This window comes from Bombus affinis, chromosome 1 (assembly GCF_024516045.1).
Source record: "Bombus affinis isolate iyBomAffi1 chromosome 1, iyBomAffi1.2, whole genome shotgun sequence".
Taxonomy (NCBI): domain Eukaryota; kingdom Metazoa; phylum Arthropoda; class Insecta; order Hymenoptera; family Apidae; genus Bombus; species Bombus affinis.
In genome coordinates this window covers 4,507,527-4,527,534 of record NC_066344.1, presented here as the reverse complement: position 1 = coordinate 4,527,534, position 20,008 = coordinate 4,507,527, and the positions used below count along the sequence as shown (strand labels likewise).

The window sequence follows — 20,008 nt, the reverse complement described above, 5'->3', positions numbered from 1 at the left end:
TTACTTGTCTGCTCGTGGTCCCGCGCCGCTAATAATTCAATAAATCGCGTCGACATTGTTGCAGCGTCGGCTCGCCGCGGCTATGCGTATGTTTGCCAGCGCGTTCCAAAAAGAAAATGATTACCTTTTGCCCGTGACTCCGCGTCCAACAGCGTGGGTAATTTTCCGCAGGAAATTTACCGCGGTACATCATTACCTGCTGCAGTCGCCTCCCCCCTCCTCTTTCGTGTCTATGTTCACAAAGAAACGAAGCGTGCGAGCAGGAGCAAGTAAGAAAGAAAGAAAGAAAGAGGAGGAACGCGGTTTGTACCACCTCTTTCTATCTTTTTTCCCCTTTTCTCTTTTCCTCTCTTCCTTTTTCTACGCGTTTCCCCTAATCATTCCTCTCGCTCTATAGTTTCTTCTCGCTCTTTTCTCCGCGAAAAGCGAAAGAACGTCGTTAGCTCGCGTACCGTACCGGCTTGCCTTCCACACCATCGTCCCCCTCTCCGTATAGACGTCGCAAAAGCTAACGGGGAGAGGGGAGGAGGGTGGCTAGTGGTGGGCGTTGGTTGCCGAGGGTCGTCGTCGACCTCCACCCTCTCTCACCCGGTTCCCCTTGAACCGCCTTCCATGCACAGGCCCTGTCTCTCTCTTTCTCTCTTTTCCGCTCTTTCTCTCTCTCGTCTTCTCTCTTTCCCCTCCACCCTTCCGGCCTGAGCCGCGTTCAGCGAAGAGAGGGTGGCCTGGGGTGGGATTGTGTATTCGAGATAAACCACCCTCCCCGTCGACGGGGCGCTGCTGCCACGTGTGCGCCGACCATTTTGCTGAAACATAATGTAACTCGGAACGATGTTAAAATATGGCGCGGCCTCGGAATTACACGCACCCCCGCGTGTATTAGAGAGCCACCAACCACTTTCATCCCTTCCTCCTTCACCCGCTCTTATCGGGAATGGATTCTGGCAGGTTCACTTCGCGCGATTGAATATCAAGCAAAATGGAAAGAAAATGAAAAATGTTTCCAAAGCATGGATGATGCTTGTTCAGCGCCTAGAGACAGTCGTCTCAGCGAAATGCAGTATCTACTCTCTCTTCCCTAGTCTGTTTGCTTCGATGTACAGGTATATCTCGTGGCCGATGTTTGTCTTTAGTTCAAATAATACTTACAATATTTCATTGCTAAGTTTACGTTGTTTACGCGTAACAATTTCGAAAATTTATCGATCGAAATAGATCTTCAATAATCACATGGGCGGTGGTACGTTGCACGAGTTGGTCGATTAAAATCTGTCGATAAGTTTCTCTTCAACTACGCACGTAGTTGTAAATCCGTCTCGTATACGTAGTTTAAAGCTTCGCTCGAAATTCATTCGCGTTGTCTTAAAGGAGAGAGGCGCTTGTTCGAGGGCGAAGTTTCGAGATGAAAAGCCAGTAATGCAACGGGAAAGACATTGATAACAAGCTCGGTTGCGTTTCGAGAATAATATCGCGCGACGTAGTTATTTCGTGCATGAACGACAAGAGCGGGCTGGTTCGAGCCGGCGGACGGCTCGTTAATTTTCTATAATTTCAACGAAAACGCGGTCCTTTTGCGCCACGGCGCGCGTTTAATTTATAATTCTAGCACATGCTCGGCGAATTAAGCTTATCGTCGGTCCCGGTCTCACGTGACGGCTGCGTCGCTCGAGAGAGAAAAATGTCACGGTTATGATTGAATATTTATAACGAGACCGTGTTACGTTTTCGCATCGAATCTCGCCCGGGAAACTCGTCCTGCAGAAACTCTATTACAACGTCGCCGTTTATTTATGTACCATTAAAACTTATAACGGAACTTTTCCTTCCGTGCCTGCGACCATGTAAGAACTGTCAGAACTTCGTCTTGTGACATTATGAAATTACTTGTCCGTTCTCGTCGAAAAGCGTGCCGGATCCCGCATAGAATAAACTTAGACCGTGTAGATGTGATTAAAAACTTTATCGCACGACGACAGTTCGTACTTTTTTTCTCCCCTCTATCCGCCTCAACTTTTCGTTACATCATGATTTTATGATTGAATTTGTAAACCACACTTTTTTCCTCTCTTGTACACCCGGCGACACTAACGATTGCAAAACGTATATATATTTATATCTTTTCTCCTTTTTTTTTTCTTTTTTTTTTTTTTAAATCGATAGAACAGCTGTCGAGGATTTTTCTACGGAAACGGAATCGGTTATGTCGCTAGACACAATCACGTGTCACACGTTCGGAATCGTTCGTAGAAATGTTGGAGAAAAATATGTAGGTTCGATATATGTCACTCGCGCGAGGTACATCGAAAAGTGCCGAGGGGATGCACCGAGCGGTCAGTCGTTTTGCGAGCTACTGACCACTCGCAGTTGCATCCGCTGCACGAGATGCATTCACACACACATGCGATCATCTCGTCACATACTGCACCAACGAGAACGAGGGAATCTGCATGATGGGGCAAACACTTGGCCGTAATTCGATCTCTGGGATTAATTGTGTTACGTGCTTGGACATCCGTGCACCTTGGTTCCCGATTTTATTTTCACCTGGCTCTGCGTATTTCGAAAATTCACCGGGCGATCAACTTTTAACGAAGTTGACGTACGAAAATTACATTAACATAATAATTAATGCATTAATTGAAGAATTAAACTTGCAGACGATCGATAGTAATCGATGAATTATTTCTAGTACGACAAAAATGTTAAAATATTGAAAATAAACGTACATAAATTTTTCAAAATATTAAATTTACGTATTACGTTGAAAGAAGATTTCCCTGGTGTATATACTTTCGATTACAACGGTTAATTATCTAATTATTTTAATGAGTACACGATTTCATTTTAATTAATTATTTTGAAAAAACTTGGATACAACGGCACACTCGTCTACAAAATATACACGTAGCAGTATCGAGCAGCGTGCAACTATTTTTTCGACCGAAACGTCGTATAGTCCCGTAACGACTAGTGGACCTCACCCCTTTGCCTCGTCTTTGAATAATTTTTTTCTCTCTTTCCCTCTCGCTGCTTGCCCCACCCTCCTCCCCATGAGTCTCCGGGTACGAACAAAGGCCTCGAATAAATACAAATAGCACTTTCGAACAACGGCCAACGAGGTCTCCGCCTATGGCGTTGTCTATCACGCGGCCCCGTCCTCTCTCGTTCTTCCTCCTTTTTTTCTTTCATTTGCTATTCATTTTCTCACCGATGCGTCGCCCGTGTGCGACCCTCTATGCGTTTCACGGAGACGTTTTTCGAGAGAACGACCTATAGGTCGAACGAGACGGATCCCCATACTATAATTGGCTTTCTCCGGCGTATCGATATTGCATTATGCCTGCTGATTAGCATACTCACCTCTCTGAAGATCTCTTTCGTCACGCGCATAATCGTCAGGTACGGGAGAGCAAAGGGTCCTCGGGCTCTTTGCCACGGATGGATGAATTGTCTCGTCTGGAAGCTGTGAATCGACGTAGAATGTTCCTAAGTTCGTAAAAATGAATTTTAGTTTATTAGTTATAGATTTATCGGAGCTAAAGCGAAGCATTTTTTATCTGAGCTGCGTTTGTTGAATTTTAAGTTTGGTGACAATGAATTCCATTTAATTTTAATACACTTATCGTAGTTAAAGTGTAGTACTATTTATTCAAATCGTACCTGTTGGAACGAAAATTTATTTTATAGTCTAGTTTATCGGATTTTAGATGAACTTATATTATGTCAATTATTTTTAAATATTAGTATAACTATTGCGAATGATAGATTATGACTGATGGAAAGATTGCGAAGTACTGGAATGGACACACGTTGTGCTCGGAATTAATTTTCTGAACACAAATTCTTAGTATTCTCAATGGGAAATTATGGAACGAATTGCTATCGTATGAACTACCCTATTATCTGTAATTTATAAAAACATTTATTTTATACATATATATATAAATATATAAATTGTTAAATAAGCGATCGTATTTGATAGATTGTGATTTGTTCGTAATAGTTTTTGATGTTAAACGTTCGATCGGTGTTCTTTATTGTACGCTTTTGTTTTCTCGTCTGTTGCGTTTTTTGCGTTTCTGTTTTATGCAAATCAAATACGGGATTACGGTGCCAGGGACGGCTGTACTTTTGCCAGCCAGACCTGGTTTTGAATAATTCCCCTAGAACCCAATGTCACGGTGTCACCTGGGTGAATGAAATCCGAATAGCCATGAGAGAGAATGAGACGCTTAAAATTACGTTCAGACCGTGACGCAAAACAATTCTTTCTGTTAGATTTTCTAAACAATACTATTTTTATAGCCCTTGATAACATTCTTTCCAATGGATAAATACTGTTTTTATTATTTGAAAAATATTTATACCATTATATTTATGTATAACAAAACTTTTTTGGTTCGATGTTTTATATATCTTCGTTATCTATTGAACATTTATAAAATCGCTATTTACAATTACACAAGCGTCGCAAATTTTATTAGTCATGAAGGATAAAATATCATAAGGACGATTGATCGAAGCTTTTTCTTTTTAATAATTTAAATTACTGTTTTTAGGAGAATATTAAAAATCATATTTCGTTCCTTTTAAGTGCCATGTAATGTGCAATACCGAAACATGTACCGAACAAATATCGATATTTCAACAGCGAGAAAAATAATCAAAGTACTTGCTGAAATTACATTGCATTTTCGAAAGACATTAGAAATTCTGCTAATAGTTTAAACCAAGCGTAAGACCGATACTAGGTTACTTGCGCAAGAACGTGCACCTTGTGGAAATTCCTTTCTTAACTGAGCACAGTTGGTGCAGTTTAATGAATATTAATGCACGTATTACTTGAGCGAATGGTTACACCGTCGTCCCGAGGGTCTCGTGAGCTCACTGTTGTTATAGACGAGCAGCGAGAACCTCCCAGTGGCAGAAGTTAATTTTGCACGGATAAGGAACCATAGAAGAAAGGAACGACTGTATTCGTCAATGAATTTGCGAAAAGCTACGGTTCGTAGTGGTCGTAAAGTTTTCAACGGGTCGAAGGTCGAGCCCGTTTTTAATTCGAGGTCAATGGTACTCGAGGGAGATTTAAAACTCGGCCGAACGATGGGTCTGTTGACCCCTAAGATTTTTTACTCAGGGTGGCTGAAATCGGACCACCCTGTCATTAGCATACAAAGGCTTGGTTCTCCGGCCGAGTCCCGCACCGTGGTTAACGACAGTCATTACGTGAGCCTGGCAGCTCGTAAACTTTCCTTGCGGTTCTTTAAAATTCGTCCCTTCTCTACAACCACACTTCCGCATTCACCTTGTTCATTTAACGTTTATTCGCGCGTTATCGCTCGTTTCCTCTGTGCTGACCCTAAACGCGGAATTGTACGATCACTTTAACCATTGAATGACTCATTTCGGCTATGCTACCATGAATAACTAACGAATTGATGCTTAGACGTTAATTTGAATCGGTAATATTTCTTCTTGTATAGGCGTTAGAATGTTTATTCCTTTAGAATCTTATTAAGAATCCTTTCAGTTTAAATTCTAATTCTTTTAATCGAAGAACTTAGGAAAAGAATTGATTCCTTGTGAAAAAAATTGGTATACTAATATTAGAAATAATTTTAATTTTTCGCAATATACTCCGAGTAATTTTATTTTTACTTTTCTCAAATTACTTAGGTACAAGTTACTAGTAAAATATTTTGAAGTCTACAAACGAAACTTCTAGAAATTTATAAACTATTCAAAGTGTTTGCACGAATATCCTGCACGAATTTTAAACCATTTATTAACGCAGTAAATGAAAATGTATCAAAAATGTAACTATCTTGAATCAACAATATGTAATTATAATAAACATCTGGAATATTTCATTTAAAAAGAAGTATCTATATTTTATTTTCCATCATATCGTTGAGGATATTAAACAATTTTCTTATAAATAATCAATCCAAGATAAAGAATTATTTTGCGCAATGTCCGTGGTGTTTCCTGAACAAAGACCTCCATGCCCATTGTACTCTAGAAATTCAATACCTGAAATGATGTATAATACACTACGTGCACGCACATTCAGTACACAATCTGAATGCGTACGAAGGCCATGTTGAGAGACATTTCGCCAGGAAACGCCAACATCTTGGAAGAAGGAAGACGTTTTTTTCTATATTCCTCGGTCTTTTTGCCCCCGCTGACTGAAAAGGGTTGTAAGTAAAAGAGAAACGGAAACGAGGGAAGGTTTTCGAAAGAGGAGGAAGAAACGATCGCTGTTAAGACGTGTGGGAAACTAGCCTACGGTATGCAAATGTGCGGCCGAAGGGACGAGAGAGGGGCACAGGGGTACTCGGTGCAGAAAAACGCTAACCTTCAGGTTGGCATTGTGTTCGCTTCTTATAATGGGCCAGTGGCACCGATCTTATGTAAATCGTCGCTGTGATCAAAGACGTGCCAGTTTCCTTCTTCCTCCTCGCCTTCTGATCTTCTGATGTATTCCATCGATTCGATGCAACGTTGCTGGACTCCTCGACTTACTTTTCTTTGCCCAATGAAAAAAGTGTAATTGGTCTTTACGAGCGTTTCATTTGGTTCTCACTCGAGAACTCGTTGTCTTAGTAACGACCCGCTGCTCGAACCGGTAGATTTTATTTTTATTATGGACCGCGGAATGGCTGACAGAAGATACGATTAACGGAGAGGTGAATATATTTTGTAAAAACGTTTATTGTATTGAAATGAACATTATTCGATTAACATTTATATGTTGGAAAGAAAAGGGTGATTATGTCATGTTTTGACGTTTAAAAAGATTGCTCCTCCTCTTGATAAGCCAATTGGATGTCGATATCTCCTAAACATTCACGAAGTTCTTCGAGCACTGCCATCTGAATTTGATCGACGTCCTCTGACGGACAATATTCGTCTTCGCTGGATCTGTGAACAAGAGCAGATATTCTTCACTTCATGTGCTTTCTCATCAAAGTGTTCCGTTGAATAATATATCGGAAGTTTTATAAATGTTTAATATATAATTGTTATAAATGTCTATTATATAAATAAATATATATATATTGAAGTTTTTTAGAGAAAGTAAAATAAAAGATGGTAGCTTGCAAATAATTTTACGTATAATAGAACTACGTATAATAGAACACTATGACTTGATTTAAATTGATTTTTACAATTGACGATTCCAATTGTAAAATCTTGTAGAACTATTTTGTTACTTGACAAGTTCTTTATCTTCCGATTCTTTAATTTCTGAATTAGATAGAAAATGACGTTCATAAACAAACTTGATACTGATACAGATGATACAGAGGCAGATACAAATATCGATATTTAAACAATGAATGTATATAGTAGACATATCTACTGTGCATTTTAACAGCTAACTTAAATTTATAGTCTGCTGATGCCATGAAAAGTGATTATAAGTAAGTTATAATTATTGATTTATTATTAATTTTGGTTAAAATCAAACGTCGTTGCTATAAATCAAGCGACCTGTGTAAATAATTATGGACGATAAAGTACGTAGATATCGTAAAATCGACTGAACAATGAAGAAATTGCGATGGATAGTGGAAATAAAAATAATCAAAGATTTGGTGAAATATAAACATCACAGGATAAAATGTACATTTAACGATAGCAAATAGTCTCTTTTCGGTCTCGTAAACTCGCTCTCTCTTCTTGTTTCTGTTTAATCGCCGTCTGGCAAACTGAAAGAGAACCTCGGTGCCGTCCAGAGGCGACATCCGGCGGCGTTTCCGCGTCTTTCCCGGAAGCTAGGAGTGCTGGGGGTGGAGACCAAGGGGTCGTCGAGGGCTGCAAGTGGGCCGAGTGGGATGAAATCGATTTTTTTTCTGCCACCGCCGGAAGTCCGAATGCTATTTCCTTAATTTTATCACGAGATGGCGCCAAATCAACCATTTACAGATTATTCCATTATTTTTACCCACGTTTCCATTGCATAATTTGGTTTATTAGATATTTCTACGAGATGAATAAGTATAAGTAATATAACTTTAAATACTCTATCTTCCTTTTGACACGATGAATGTTATGAAATATATTTCAGACTGTAGCACAAATGGTATTAAAGAAAGAATTATTGTAATAAGTAATATACATTGATATAACATACTTAGATGTACTTTTCAACCATTAGTAAAATTTATTGACCTAAATAATCGCATAGGTGGATGATTTAAAATGACTATATTTCCTAACGTACGACGATATCATATTTGTAGAATAAATTTAATTAGACTAATCAGTTGAACTAACTTCAAATAACAATGAAATAAAAGAAACCTGAATTTAAAAATTATTACATACAAACATCTTGTGTTAGTTTTACATAGCAAAATCTAATCGTAATGATAAATCTAATAGTAATTAATATCTGTAAATAGACAATACCATTAATAATGCGCAGTGGAACTAAATAAAGCTATAACATAAAGCTATGAACTTAATCACGTTTTGCCAGAAGAAATCGTAGAATTCGACTCTGGGCGAGCTTCAGAGAGTCCGTGGAAAGATCTCTCTGGCGATGATCTCATTAGTATCGTCGCGTCTCGTATGTTTCATAAATCACAATTTCCCGTAGCGTGGCGCGTTTATTACGAGAGCCGGCAAAATTGAGAAACGGATTACCGTGTCTCGCCTTAATCATCCGGCCAACTAGACCGTAGAACAGAGATAAAAAGGAATAATTAGCATCTGTCGCGGGACATCGAAGACAGAGACATCTGACAACGAGTGCCGAAAGGTCGGGGATTTGATTTTGTGCACCCCTTACAAGGCCACCCCTTGCCCACATGGGAGGTGGGGCTTCATGGTAGCCGAACGTCCATGAACCCACCCTTCGCCCAACCCAACCATACCTCCCCTACGATCCTCCCTTTTTCTCTATTTCCAGCCCTCCCAGCATCTTCTTCCACGCCATCTGCGACCCTGCCGTTCTCTACCTTCGATAGAGACGGACAGCCTTGGAATTCAATTTCACGCGTTTCAAAAACATTCCGCGGCGCGATTATTATCGATAGCTATTTTTGTTACCATCCTCCTTTTAGCGATGGACAGCTCCGTTTATTTTGGGGAAATGTTTGGGGAAGATTTTTAGATTACTTTGTTAAGTTTGCTGAAGGCTATATTAACCACTTAGCTTTCTTTAACGACTATACTCGTCATGAAGAAATGGCAATACTTTGCGTTATCCCTGTTAGTAATAAAATTAGAAAATGGAACAGTTATTTATAACTTAATTCTATATTGTAACAGCCACACGTATTCTGTGTTTGACGAGTATACTCGTCATCGTTTACTTTTTACGACACATTTTAGGCACACAGTTTTCAAAGTTTTCGAAGAGGTCGCTACAATTAACTGGTTAATTGATCGAATGTATTATTCAACTGGGTCACTATGATAAATAGGATTATATAGTCTGGCGTGGGAATTTTAGAAAATAATGTTAGAAAAATCGATAAGTAAAGGAAAACATTTATCGCGTATGAAAAAAAAAAATAAATTTGTTGGGAAATCGGTTTAAAGTAAGAAATTCTGAAGTAGAAAATTTCCTTTTATAAAGTAGCTAATAGTTTCGTAGTTGTAGGAGTTTTTAATAAAGTATTATTTATACGCTTGAAACAGCTCATTTGAATTTTTACGTTATTAAATACATAATACGATTGTAGTAGAAAAAGGCATGAATTCTCGTTATAATTTAGAATGTAAAAATTCGATGTATAAGACTGTACTATCCTTTCATACCTTGCAATTGTTACGATCGTAGGAGGAGTCGGCAGAGCAGTCAAAAAGGATCTGAATGTTACGCTGATTAATCGATTGAGGTCATTAGGCGCAGTAACATGGTCTGGCAAATCAGTATCATCTCTAGTGCATCCTGCATTGTGTATTATTTTCCAGTCAATTTCCGATTGCTTGTAAACGCTGGTCAATTCGCGATAGATTAATTCCACTGCCTCATATCTGAAACACAAAACAGGTTAAGGTTATAATATTTAATCGTACGTGGTAGTTAATTGAACTGTTTGCTTAGTATGAAATACACAAGTAGATCTCCAATTATTTTCTAGATATTTCGTTTAAATTTTATCGCAGCATCTTTAATATTGATGAATTTATGGTAAATTTTATAAATCGAATTTCCCTGATTATAAATTGATCGATCGAACTTAATTCATATTTAAAGTTTGTATACATATAATGTGGTCATTGTTTTCACGTTTCCAGGAGAGAGGAAGAATACATTTTAAAAATATTATATAAATGTTAAATAAGCGACGAAAACTAATACATATTAAATAGCGTCGTTCACTATATTTCTTTACTTTATACAACTTGTTATATCATTTTTATTATTACAATGATACCATGAAAATATTATCTTTTTAAATATTATAGATAATTGAAAAAAGAATTGCATTTTACGGTATCGTTACAGTATTAATGCAAAATATAACCTTACAGTATAATAACTACAAAGTAACGAATATCTAACGAGGAATATTGGTCAATGTTTTGGGAAAATATGTTTACGAGGAAAGTATAACGAAGACTCTACGAGTTCGACCGAGTCACAAAATTCTAGAAAACAGTGCAAGGGCAAGCCGTAAATTTCGTTAACGCGTCGTAAATAATGAAAGCAAACAAGGAAAGGGAAGAAGGAAAGGGAGAGGGAAAGGCCGAGCAATGGAAAGTTTATAATGCCCGGACGATAACACGTGGCTGCAAAAGTTGAGGCATTTCCCGAAGGCACGCGACGAAAGTTAACACGGCCACGAGACCAGTTCCGGGTGGTCGTAATTTGTACTCCGCTTTCCTCCGACCCCTCATCCGCTATCTCTTTTTCTCTAACTCTTTTATACCGGTCTCTCGCCTCCCGCTCTCGCCCTTATCTGATCATAAGTTTTCCTCGTTTTCTGCAGCTGCAATTCGTCCTGCGGCTCGGTCTACACGCTTTCGTTATCAAGGCTACTGAGATTTCACCGGAAGATTGCCGATATCTATGTTAGTAGATTACGATTTATTCGTGAAACCGTGCCTCATGATCGTTCTGGCTTGACATACTTTTTTAGTTATCGTTATACAAATTTCCGCCATGAAAATGGGGAACTTTAACATGAATCGCTATTTCGAGAAATATATCCACTTAGTTGTTACACGAGTCTGTTACTTTTTCTATTTTAAGGCGGATAAAAGAAAGTTAATACCTCTACACTGTGCATACCATATTCAACTATTCAGGAACTTAGTCGTTTCGAATAGAAATTCGAAAGTTCCAAGAGTGCGGTAGGAATCCAAGAAGTCCGATAAAATCAGTCCCACGAAATTTCCGGCCAGGTACCGACCAACAGATCAAACGTGAAACAATTACGGTGTAAGGACGATCGACAAGACGAACATAATTGGGCCTGGAAGTCTTTCTTGGGAGGACCAGCTGCGTGTCTAGAAGCGATGTGCCCGTTTGCTAACGCGCTAACTGTTCATAAGAGAAGACTATCGCCGGCTCTCGCCCACTTTTTCCTCGCTGAATATTAATTATTCTCTCGAAAGGTACACCTGCCCTCACCCCTTGGACCGGACATAACATATACATGGCTGTATACGTGTATCACGGCTCATGATTCTCGCCGCAGATTATCCTAACAGTTGTGTAACGAAGTCGGTAACAATCGGCCTCTCCAGGCTACAAAACCGGTCCCCTATGTCCTGCGACCTGTTATTCCCAAAAATGACTGAAATTCTTTAGAATACCCCATTTCCTATAGAATACCTATATTTTTAGCATTATGAAGTTTTCTATAGGTTTGAATTTTTTTGCGTGTTATATCGATCACTTGAGAGCTAAGTTAAGAGAGTGATTTTTAGAACGATCATTGAGAAACTTATCACAGATTTGTGAAATTTTGTGCTTATGTTAAGATGACGAGTAGGCTTAAATAATACAATAATGAAATTTTATGACGAATTCAGCAAAATTTTTGGTATTCTTCGTTTCTGTGTTTCGAGCTTTTAATTAGAGAGCTTTTCGTGGATTGTTTAATGGGAAGTTTGTATATAATAATTTTATATATAATACGTTTTACCATATAACGTTTTACTTCTTTTTTTTTTTTCTTAATTATTTGCTACAAAGCGCAGTAAGTATGAGCATAATATCTACTTCTTTCTGGTAAAGAAATCTTAATTTAGAGATATAGAAAATTGACTTGATCTATTCTGTAAAATAAGGCATATAAAAAGGTTAACAGAATGATTAAATAATGGAAAAAAAGAACAAAAATTATTCACGATAACGAGTACTTAATTGCAAAGCATAGAATTATGATTTTCAATTTTGAAGCTTCCTCCGCAACAAAGCTCTCCACTTGCGTTATAGAAGATCAAATTATCACACAGACTACACCTACAGTACTATTTAAAAGCGAAGTCAATTATTCAACTACATGACGATTTCACGATGGATGCAACGATCCTTGTCACAGGATCATTCTCACGCGTCCCACACGACGACTGCGCAATGCAACGAAACCTCTATCAGCGATCATTCTTCTTACCACCATTTTTTTTCTTATGTCTATCTCGAAAAGCAGATGCCACAGTATAGAATCCCATCCACGTTTTCACGCTTTTAGCTTTATCTCTATGATTCATATTTTTCGACGCGTAACCGGTTCTGTTATTCCCTGTCGTTATTTTTTCTATTTTTTTTTTTTCTTAACGCGGGTTCCCAGCCTGGAAGGTCGCGGTTCGGTTCAAACACGACAGGAACACACCGAGCGGAGCTAGTGAAATACAGAGAGCGAGGCGAAACATTTTAAATGAGACAGAGACAGGGACAGATAGCGAGAGAGAGAGAGAGAGAGAGAGAGAGAGAGAGAATGGAGACTATAGAAAGATGAAGTGGATAACGAGGAAGGAAGGGAGATACGAAGCTGGTCCACGGTGCCACGTCGAATGAGTTAACGGACAATGGCGGTCCACGTTAAAAAAATAAAGAATGGTGGTGAGGAGGGGCGAAGGGTGGGGCCCTCATTACGAAGGGCGCCCCCGGTGTATTTGTCGATAAGGGGGCCTATATGCAAATGGTCGTCCCTCGCCAGGCGACGGAAAGAAAAAGTTTCCTTCTCTGTTTCGCCAGTTTACTCTGTTTCCCTCGGTGCACGAATAATGCCCTCTCTGACGGTGTACCAAAGTAGAAAAAGGGGGGTATAATGTATCGTAATCAGATGATCAATTATTAAGAGCGCGGCAAAAAAACAACGAGGGTTGACATACGACTGACAGGAGTGGAGCGTATCCGGATGCGAAGGGGGTCTTCGTCCTTTTTTCTTCCTCCTTTTCTCTTTTTCTCTTTTATTGCCGGCTCGGCAAACGACCGCCTCTCGTATGTAATCGATACTCTGAATTTTAGAACGTGCATCGCGAATTTCATTTTCGAAAGTCGACCATTCGTAGATGTTTGGAAATTCCAAGAATGCGAGCAACTGTGTTAATCAAATTTATCAGCGAGAATAATGGTTATACAAGAGGATCGTTTTTCTGTCGTTTTTAATTTATAATGTTAACTTTTATAATCTCATGTGAAATGGAAGTCAAGTACTCATATTTTTATATTTTTTTAAATTTTTGTTATAAACGTTTATCACTATAATATCGTATCTTATTAATATGCCGTTACGCAGACACAAACCAGGTTATTTATATGCAATAATTAAAAATCTTTGATTATACGTTTAAGAATATATTAATAAACTGTGTCCAATTATAATCTTTTTCCCTCATAAGGAAATAAAGTTCTGTTCATGGGAGATTAAAGAATTTATTCATCGTAATCGTTGTTATACTTCTCACGAATCCAGGATTAATTATTATTATTCGTCTTTTTCTCTAAATGGATAGAACAAAAAATTCATTTAGAATGGTGTCCGTATAATGTTGTACGGAGTAACACGATGTTGAAATATTAATATTGCGTTTAAAGAAACGGTACGTTATTTGAACACTGACATGAACAGAGCATGTTAGATGAAAGATAAAATAACAAACTTCCTGATAATAAAAAATAATTGTAATATGTAAAACAACTTTCGTTCAACAACATAAATTATAAATTACGCTAAAAATACGTCGTCATATGAAACAAAATGTATCTTTCAACTCGTTTCTAACGTTATATTTCCTTATTATTTTAAGATTCCTTATATGTAAAATTATTTGAAATTATACCTTTTATGCCATTATAAAATTATTTGAGATATTATTTTATTACATTTTAATAATTTATTATTATTTAATTTTATTACATTTTGATGATTTAATTTTAATAATTAAATCATCAAAATAAACTGTTCTCCAAGTGATGAAAATCTCTATGCAAAAAATACTATCTTAATTTTAGATATTACGTTATAGAAGAACAGCTACTGTTTTACGAATTGAATTATACAAATAACATTTACATGAGAACGTACACAGAGAGATACGTTACAACGTAGGTAGAGTTTTTCATCTTCCGGCTCGGAAGATTCAACGCGATATGAAATCGTGCGCATGAACAAATATGGTTCAGGAGAAAACCCTTCCAGGACATTGTTTAGATATGCATAATAAATGTATCGCTTTCTTCGGATCTCCAGTGCATAACTGAGCAAACTTTCTAGGCATGTGCGTCGAGTACGTTAGGACAGTACTCCGATATCGAGTTACCAATTTTTAATGGATGTGGATCTGGTAGCGATCATGCGTGTGATCGGAGGTAAAAGCTCATCGAGGCTGTTTAAAACACGTGCCTGTTATATGCAACGCTTTGCTTTGTAATTATAATATGCTCCTTTAACCGTACAGTGTTGAAAGTGTGTAGAATGCGTGAGAAATTTGGTAAAAATCAATCTGTAATAATGTAGATGAAAATTCTATGTAATTTTTAATTAAGTCATTGTTGAATATAAAAAAATTTTGTTTCTGCAAAATGGGTTGTAGTATTGTGGGTAAAGCTTGTAATTTCAATCTTCGCTATATTTATAATTTAATTTTAATCTGTGAAAATTTTAGTTTAGTACAGTTTTGATGTACAAGAATTTTAAGATGTAATATCATTTTGTTTAAAATATCTGTATATTATAATACTCATGTTTTATATCTTAGTTATTGATAACTTTAAAAATGTTAAATTTTTAAAGCGATGTTGATAACATATAGATACGAACGTGTGTATGTAGAATCCTTCGTATTATTACTTACATTTTTGATCAGTGACATGATTTTTAATACGCAATCATTTCGAGTTAATCCCCGGGTTGTAGTTTTCTTGCTAAATTTAATGAGATATCTGAGCAAGTTAATCCCATAGCAATTTCCTACCATCTTCTTTATTACACTAATCACAGTGATTCTGGTAGAATATAAGGTAATTATCGTCATTCTAAACGCGAGAACCATGATATTCCTCCGAGATCGCAGTGCATAATAAATCACTATATAATTGAAGAGCAACAATTTAGAAATACAACTTTTCTAGTTTCATATCAATTATTTAAATTGTTTCAACATTTCAGATTACCATCAACCTATTTTTCAGTATTTTAATACTTTTGAGACACAATTTTCTAATTTTTTATTCTATTTATACACCGGATATTTAGTACAATTTAACTAAAGTTTGCTTCGTATACAACGCGATAAAAAATTTGTATTCTAATTATTTTACATATGTATATATTATTTTAATCTAATTATTAGGTGAAATCTAATTATTAATCTTACTTTATAGACAGTAATTTCTTTTACCAGATCCTTATAATCTTGGAGTATGGAAACATCTTTTATTTATCGAGTTCTGCAAGTATTTTTTTCAGGCTAATATACAGTGATTATCGGCATCGACTGTTAAAACTAAAAAGGACAACGATGCGTGCCCGATACCATGGATGTACCTGACTCGTGGCACGTGGCTCTGAAAACACGACAATTTGCTGCATACTCGCAGGTAGCACGAATATATTTGGGGTTGCGGCAGGTATACGCCTATATATCGAGGCGATTGTGAGGGGTGGCTTTGCCAATCAATAGATATTCATCCCCATCGAACCATCGACACTATTGTCGATACACGATGCATTCAGCTGCAGTGTGGGACACGCAGGTTGCACTTTGATGTACCGTACATCGAGTTAAACAGATCATCCACGGATCCATCGACACAGGTTCTTATATTTTCCAATTACTTTTTTTTCCTAACTTAAGTATGTTATCAAACTACTTGAAAATGTGATAGTCCGCTAACGTTATTGTGCTACTTGCGCTAGTTATTTTTCATACAAATCTCTCCAAATTTCTACGTTAATGATATAAAGATCTAAAATTACTCGGAAACGACGAATGTCCAATTATCCTGAAAAGTTATTACGTAATAATAACAGTTTCACATGGAATAATACTTTTTAAATGTAATGAAAGGGGAACGAGAGAGGGAAAGGGAAAGATCATTGTCATATGTTTTTATTCTCCCAAACCAAAGACTAATTAGCCAAAATTTGCTTCCTTATGACACTGCCATTGAACATTTCAATCTGGCAACGGAACTCCCTTAGGCCCCTCGGCACGAAATTAATTAATTAACGGTCGATTCGACATTGACGACGACTGAGAATACGTGTCGTGCAAAATCGTCGTACGAACGTTTTCCCTGCATTGGTACGCGGAACGAGAGAAAGAGGGTGAAAGAGGAAGAAACAGGGCGAACGCAGTGAAGGGAGGCTGGTTTTAACCTCTGCGTGTCCCGCTGAGCGAAAATTTGCATACACGTTCAGGACTTAATTAGGTTACGCCTAGAAAACGGGTTGAAGTTCACACACTTCATTAGAAATTCCAAAGGGCCGTTTCGTTTTGACGTATGCGCCTCTCTGCTTGTTTTTCTCCCCGTTCGCCATTGCCCCTTGGTTCCTTCGCATCCTTGCTACGATAATTGAATGCAGAGCCTTGTGACGGTATTAGAGATTTATTTTCATCATCGCTGATGTTTCTTTTCATCCTCGATATAGATCGTAACTAGCAGTTTATTTGCATGAATTTTGCTCGAGGGAAACGAAGCAACCCTTTCTCTTCGAACGTTTCTTGATAATTCCACAACCGAGATAGAAGTTGATACGCCGTTTCGAAAACGAAGATAAAAGAAGCTTAATCATTAACGATACTTCGCGATGGTATAATTAAAGAATTTTGCGGAAAAATTTCCGTGAAACGACTTCTAGATCGATAAATAGGACGAGATATCGGTGATGCGAAATTTTCGCCGGCTAATGTCTCCGTGAAATTTACATGGCTGCTAGGCGAGAATATTTAACGAGACGAGAAACACGAGTAACATGATACCATGTGAACCGCATCCGTGGCGCACGTCGTCGCTATTATTGCATTTGCATTTGCATAAAACCGGCCCCTACTAATTATAAATTTCATGCGGTGTAACCGTGTAAGGGTGCCTATCTTCCGGATGGACGAGACACGAACAACGCGATCCTGATGTGCCTTAAATCAGAGCCTTATGCAAATGATATCCTGCGTGCCCAAGCATCAGCTGTCTTAACCTATTCCTAGACACGATCTCGTAAGAAATAAAAATGGATCGACCGTCATCCGTTCGTAGAAGGGTCATAGGGCGAAGGGTCTCACAAGAAAGGTATACCAAGTTGGCGGGAACTCGATCTCGTTTCGAATCGACGCGGGAGCAGAACTCTCAACAGAACGGTGTCTTAATTGCGAGCGCGATCGACAATTTGTACGGGAACGGCTTAACGAACTTTCCCTTTGTCACTCGTCCCTATCGATCGCGGTTGAATACCGTCGGGGAGTCGGTGGTAATAATTTTTTAAGAACTCTTCACTTCCTGGCTCCGTCTCCACCCCACCTGCATCTCTGCGGTCGCGATTCGTACAAATTGCAATTTAACAGTGGCAAGAAGGAACTAAAGAGCCAAAGAACCGAAGAAAGAAAGAAAGAAAACGGTGGCCGGTTCTTTGCTTTCCCCGAGGAATTTTATCGAGAGACGTAATCCCGAGGAAGCAGGAGGCGCGGGGTCGTTTAATAACGTAATTAGCCCGAAGGATCTGGAATTTCTGCGGCGGATCGGGAATAAATTAATGCAATTATCCTTGATCGGGGGCGACCGCGAGTGGACGAAAGGGGTGGAGTAGTTCAACTTCCTCCTTTCCTTTTTTTCTCTTCTCCCTTGGTCGCGACACAAGTCTACCAATGATTTCGCCTTTCTCGTAACTCATTGTCGCCATTCTGTTCTTTCTGAGAGAGTTCCCCGGAGTTTTAAACCGACGAAAAGCGAGCCCGGTTTTGGTCTACGTTGCGGACGGAACGCTTATTAACATCTCATCGATTCGACTCGGCCAATTAACTTACTTTTTTTGTGCGCCGCTCGAAAGCTGCATCCTCGAACTCGTTTTTAAATGAATACTCCACGGAACCAGCCGCCCCGCGGGTGGTTTCTTTAGTATGCTAAATATCCCGCCGTACCGCCCCTGGGGAAAAACGTAAGTTCCTAAAACGCCTGACCATCGGTTAACAGTCGCGTTCTTTACGTTCTTTTTTTTGCGAATTTTTTTATTTCTATTCTCTTCCTTTTGGAGGAGGTTTTAGCTTTCCGTGGCCGAAGCGCGTAGTTACGGTCAATTATTAAGTTAACGACACACGTCGACGTAACGTGTTCCCTGAATTGCTTCACCTGTACGAGACTTTCATCGTAAATATTCCGCTTTGTAAGTCTGATATTATGCAAAACGATTCTCTCCTTTTTGCGCTTGCTATGCCGCTCGATAGACAGATACACTTTGTGAATATAATTTTTTATGAATTAATAGTGCTGGGTTAAAAAGCTTCTCCTTGGTTTTTGATCTACGCGTTTCCTATGAATCTGTAATAATCTTCTTTACCGTGACTAATAATTAATTAGGTGAATAATTATTAATGTATTAAGTTTTTGATTCTCGATTATTTACTAATTTTCTCTCATTGTTAGTAGTAACTTTCGTGCAGAGGAAAACTGTTTCTAAAAATTCAGCATGTCTGATTGGTTTTAGTGGTTTAATAGGATTTATCAAGGCATGTGACATGCAATATTCTCGAATTTGTGACCTCGTACAAAATGAAATCATTTATCGTTGCACATCGTTTAATTCGTCACACCAAGTGTTTCAAGATAACACTCTCCTTGAAGAATTAATGGGATTTTTAAATCTTTGTCACTGCTCTATTTGCGGGAAATATATTATAAATTTTCAATAATGATATCAAATCATCAATGATATCAAGCATATTTTTATAAGAATATATTTTTGATATCTTACTTTACTAACTGTATTTTAACTACACTATGCGATATCCTATTGTTCAATTCAGAGAGACAACCTATATGTTAACATTTAAAAAATATTTCCTCCAGAATAATTGTTCCATAAATTAGATATTTCTTTCCTGCGATATACAGGATTTCCTATAAATGTTCTCTATAAATAAAATCCACATAATCATGTATGTGCGCGCACAAATGATATGGTATCATTCGTTCTTTTTAAAATAATCTATAAAGACAGAAATAAAGAATTGTTCAAAATTCATACCTTATACATGAAACGAGTATGAGAAAGTATACAACAGGGGGTGCTCAAGATATTCCATAGCGTGTATAATCCACAAACTTCCCACCCTCGTCTTTGGACACTGATCTGATATATGTATAGAACTCTAGAAACGATTCTCTTGAGCGGTAGATCATCGGTTAGCGACGTGATCTCGCACGAATTAACGGACCCGCATAAGAAGAACGATGCTCACATGCACGACCGTGTGAGTCATGGAAAAAAAGAAGAAAAATAACGAGAAAGTGGGGGTAGGGGAACTAGTATAATTCGTACGAAGGGGCACGTCTTCCGTTCTTCTTTCGTGGATGGGCCTAGATTCTCAGGCACGG

The 20,008-nt window shown here is 38.1% G+C and overlaps 1 protein-coding gene across 1 annotated transcript in view; it reads right to left on the bottom strand.

The window, feature by feature from the left end:
* Positions 1-6,699: 6,699 nt before the first annotated feature.
* The window catches only part of LOC126920134 (UPF0489 protein C5orf22 homolog), a 420,270-nt gene continuing 406,961 nt past the window's right edge, over positions 6,700-20,008 (bottom strand). The window contains exons 4-5 of the mRNA XM_050730096.1: positions 9,778-9,996; positions 6,700-6,927 (exon numbers count right to left, since the gene is read on the bottom strand). Of these exons, the coding sequence (XP_050586053.1) occupies positions 6,795-6,927; positions 9,778-9,996 (352 nt within the window). The 3' untranslated portion in view covers positions 6,700-6,794. The remainder of the gene's footprint in view (positions 6,928-9,777; positions 9,997-20,008) is intronic.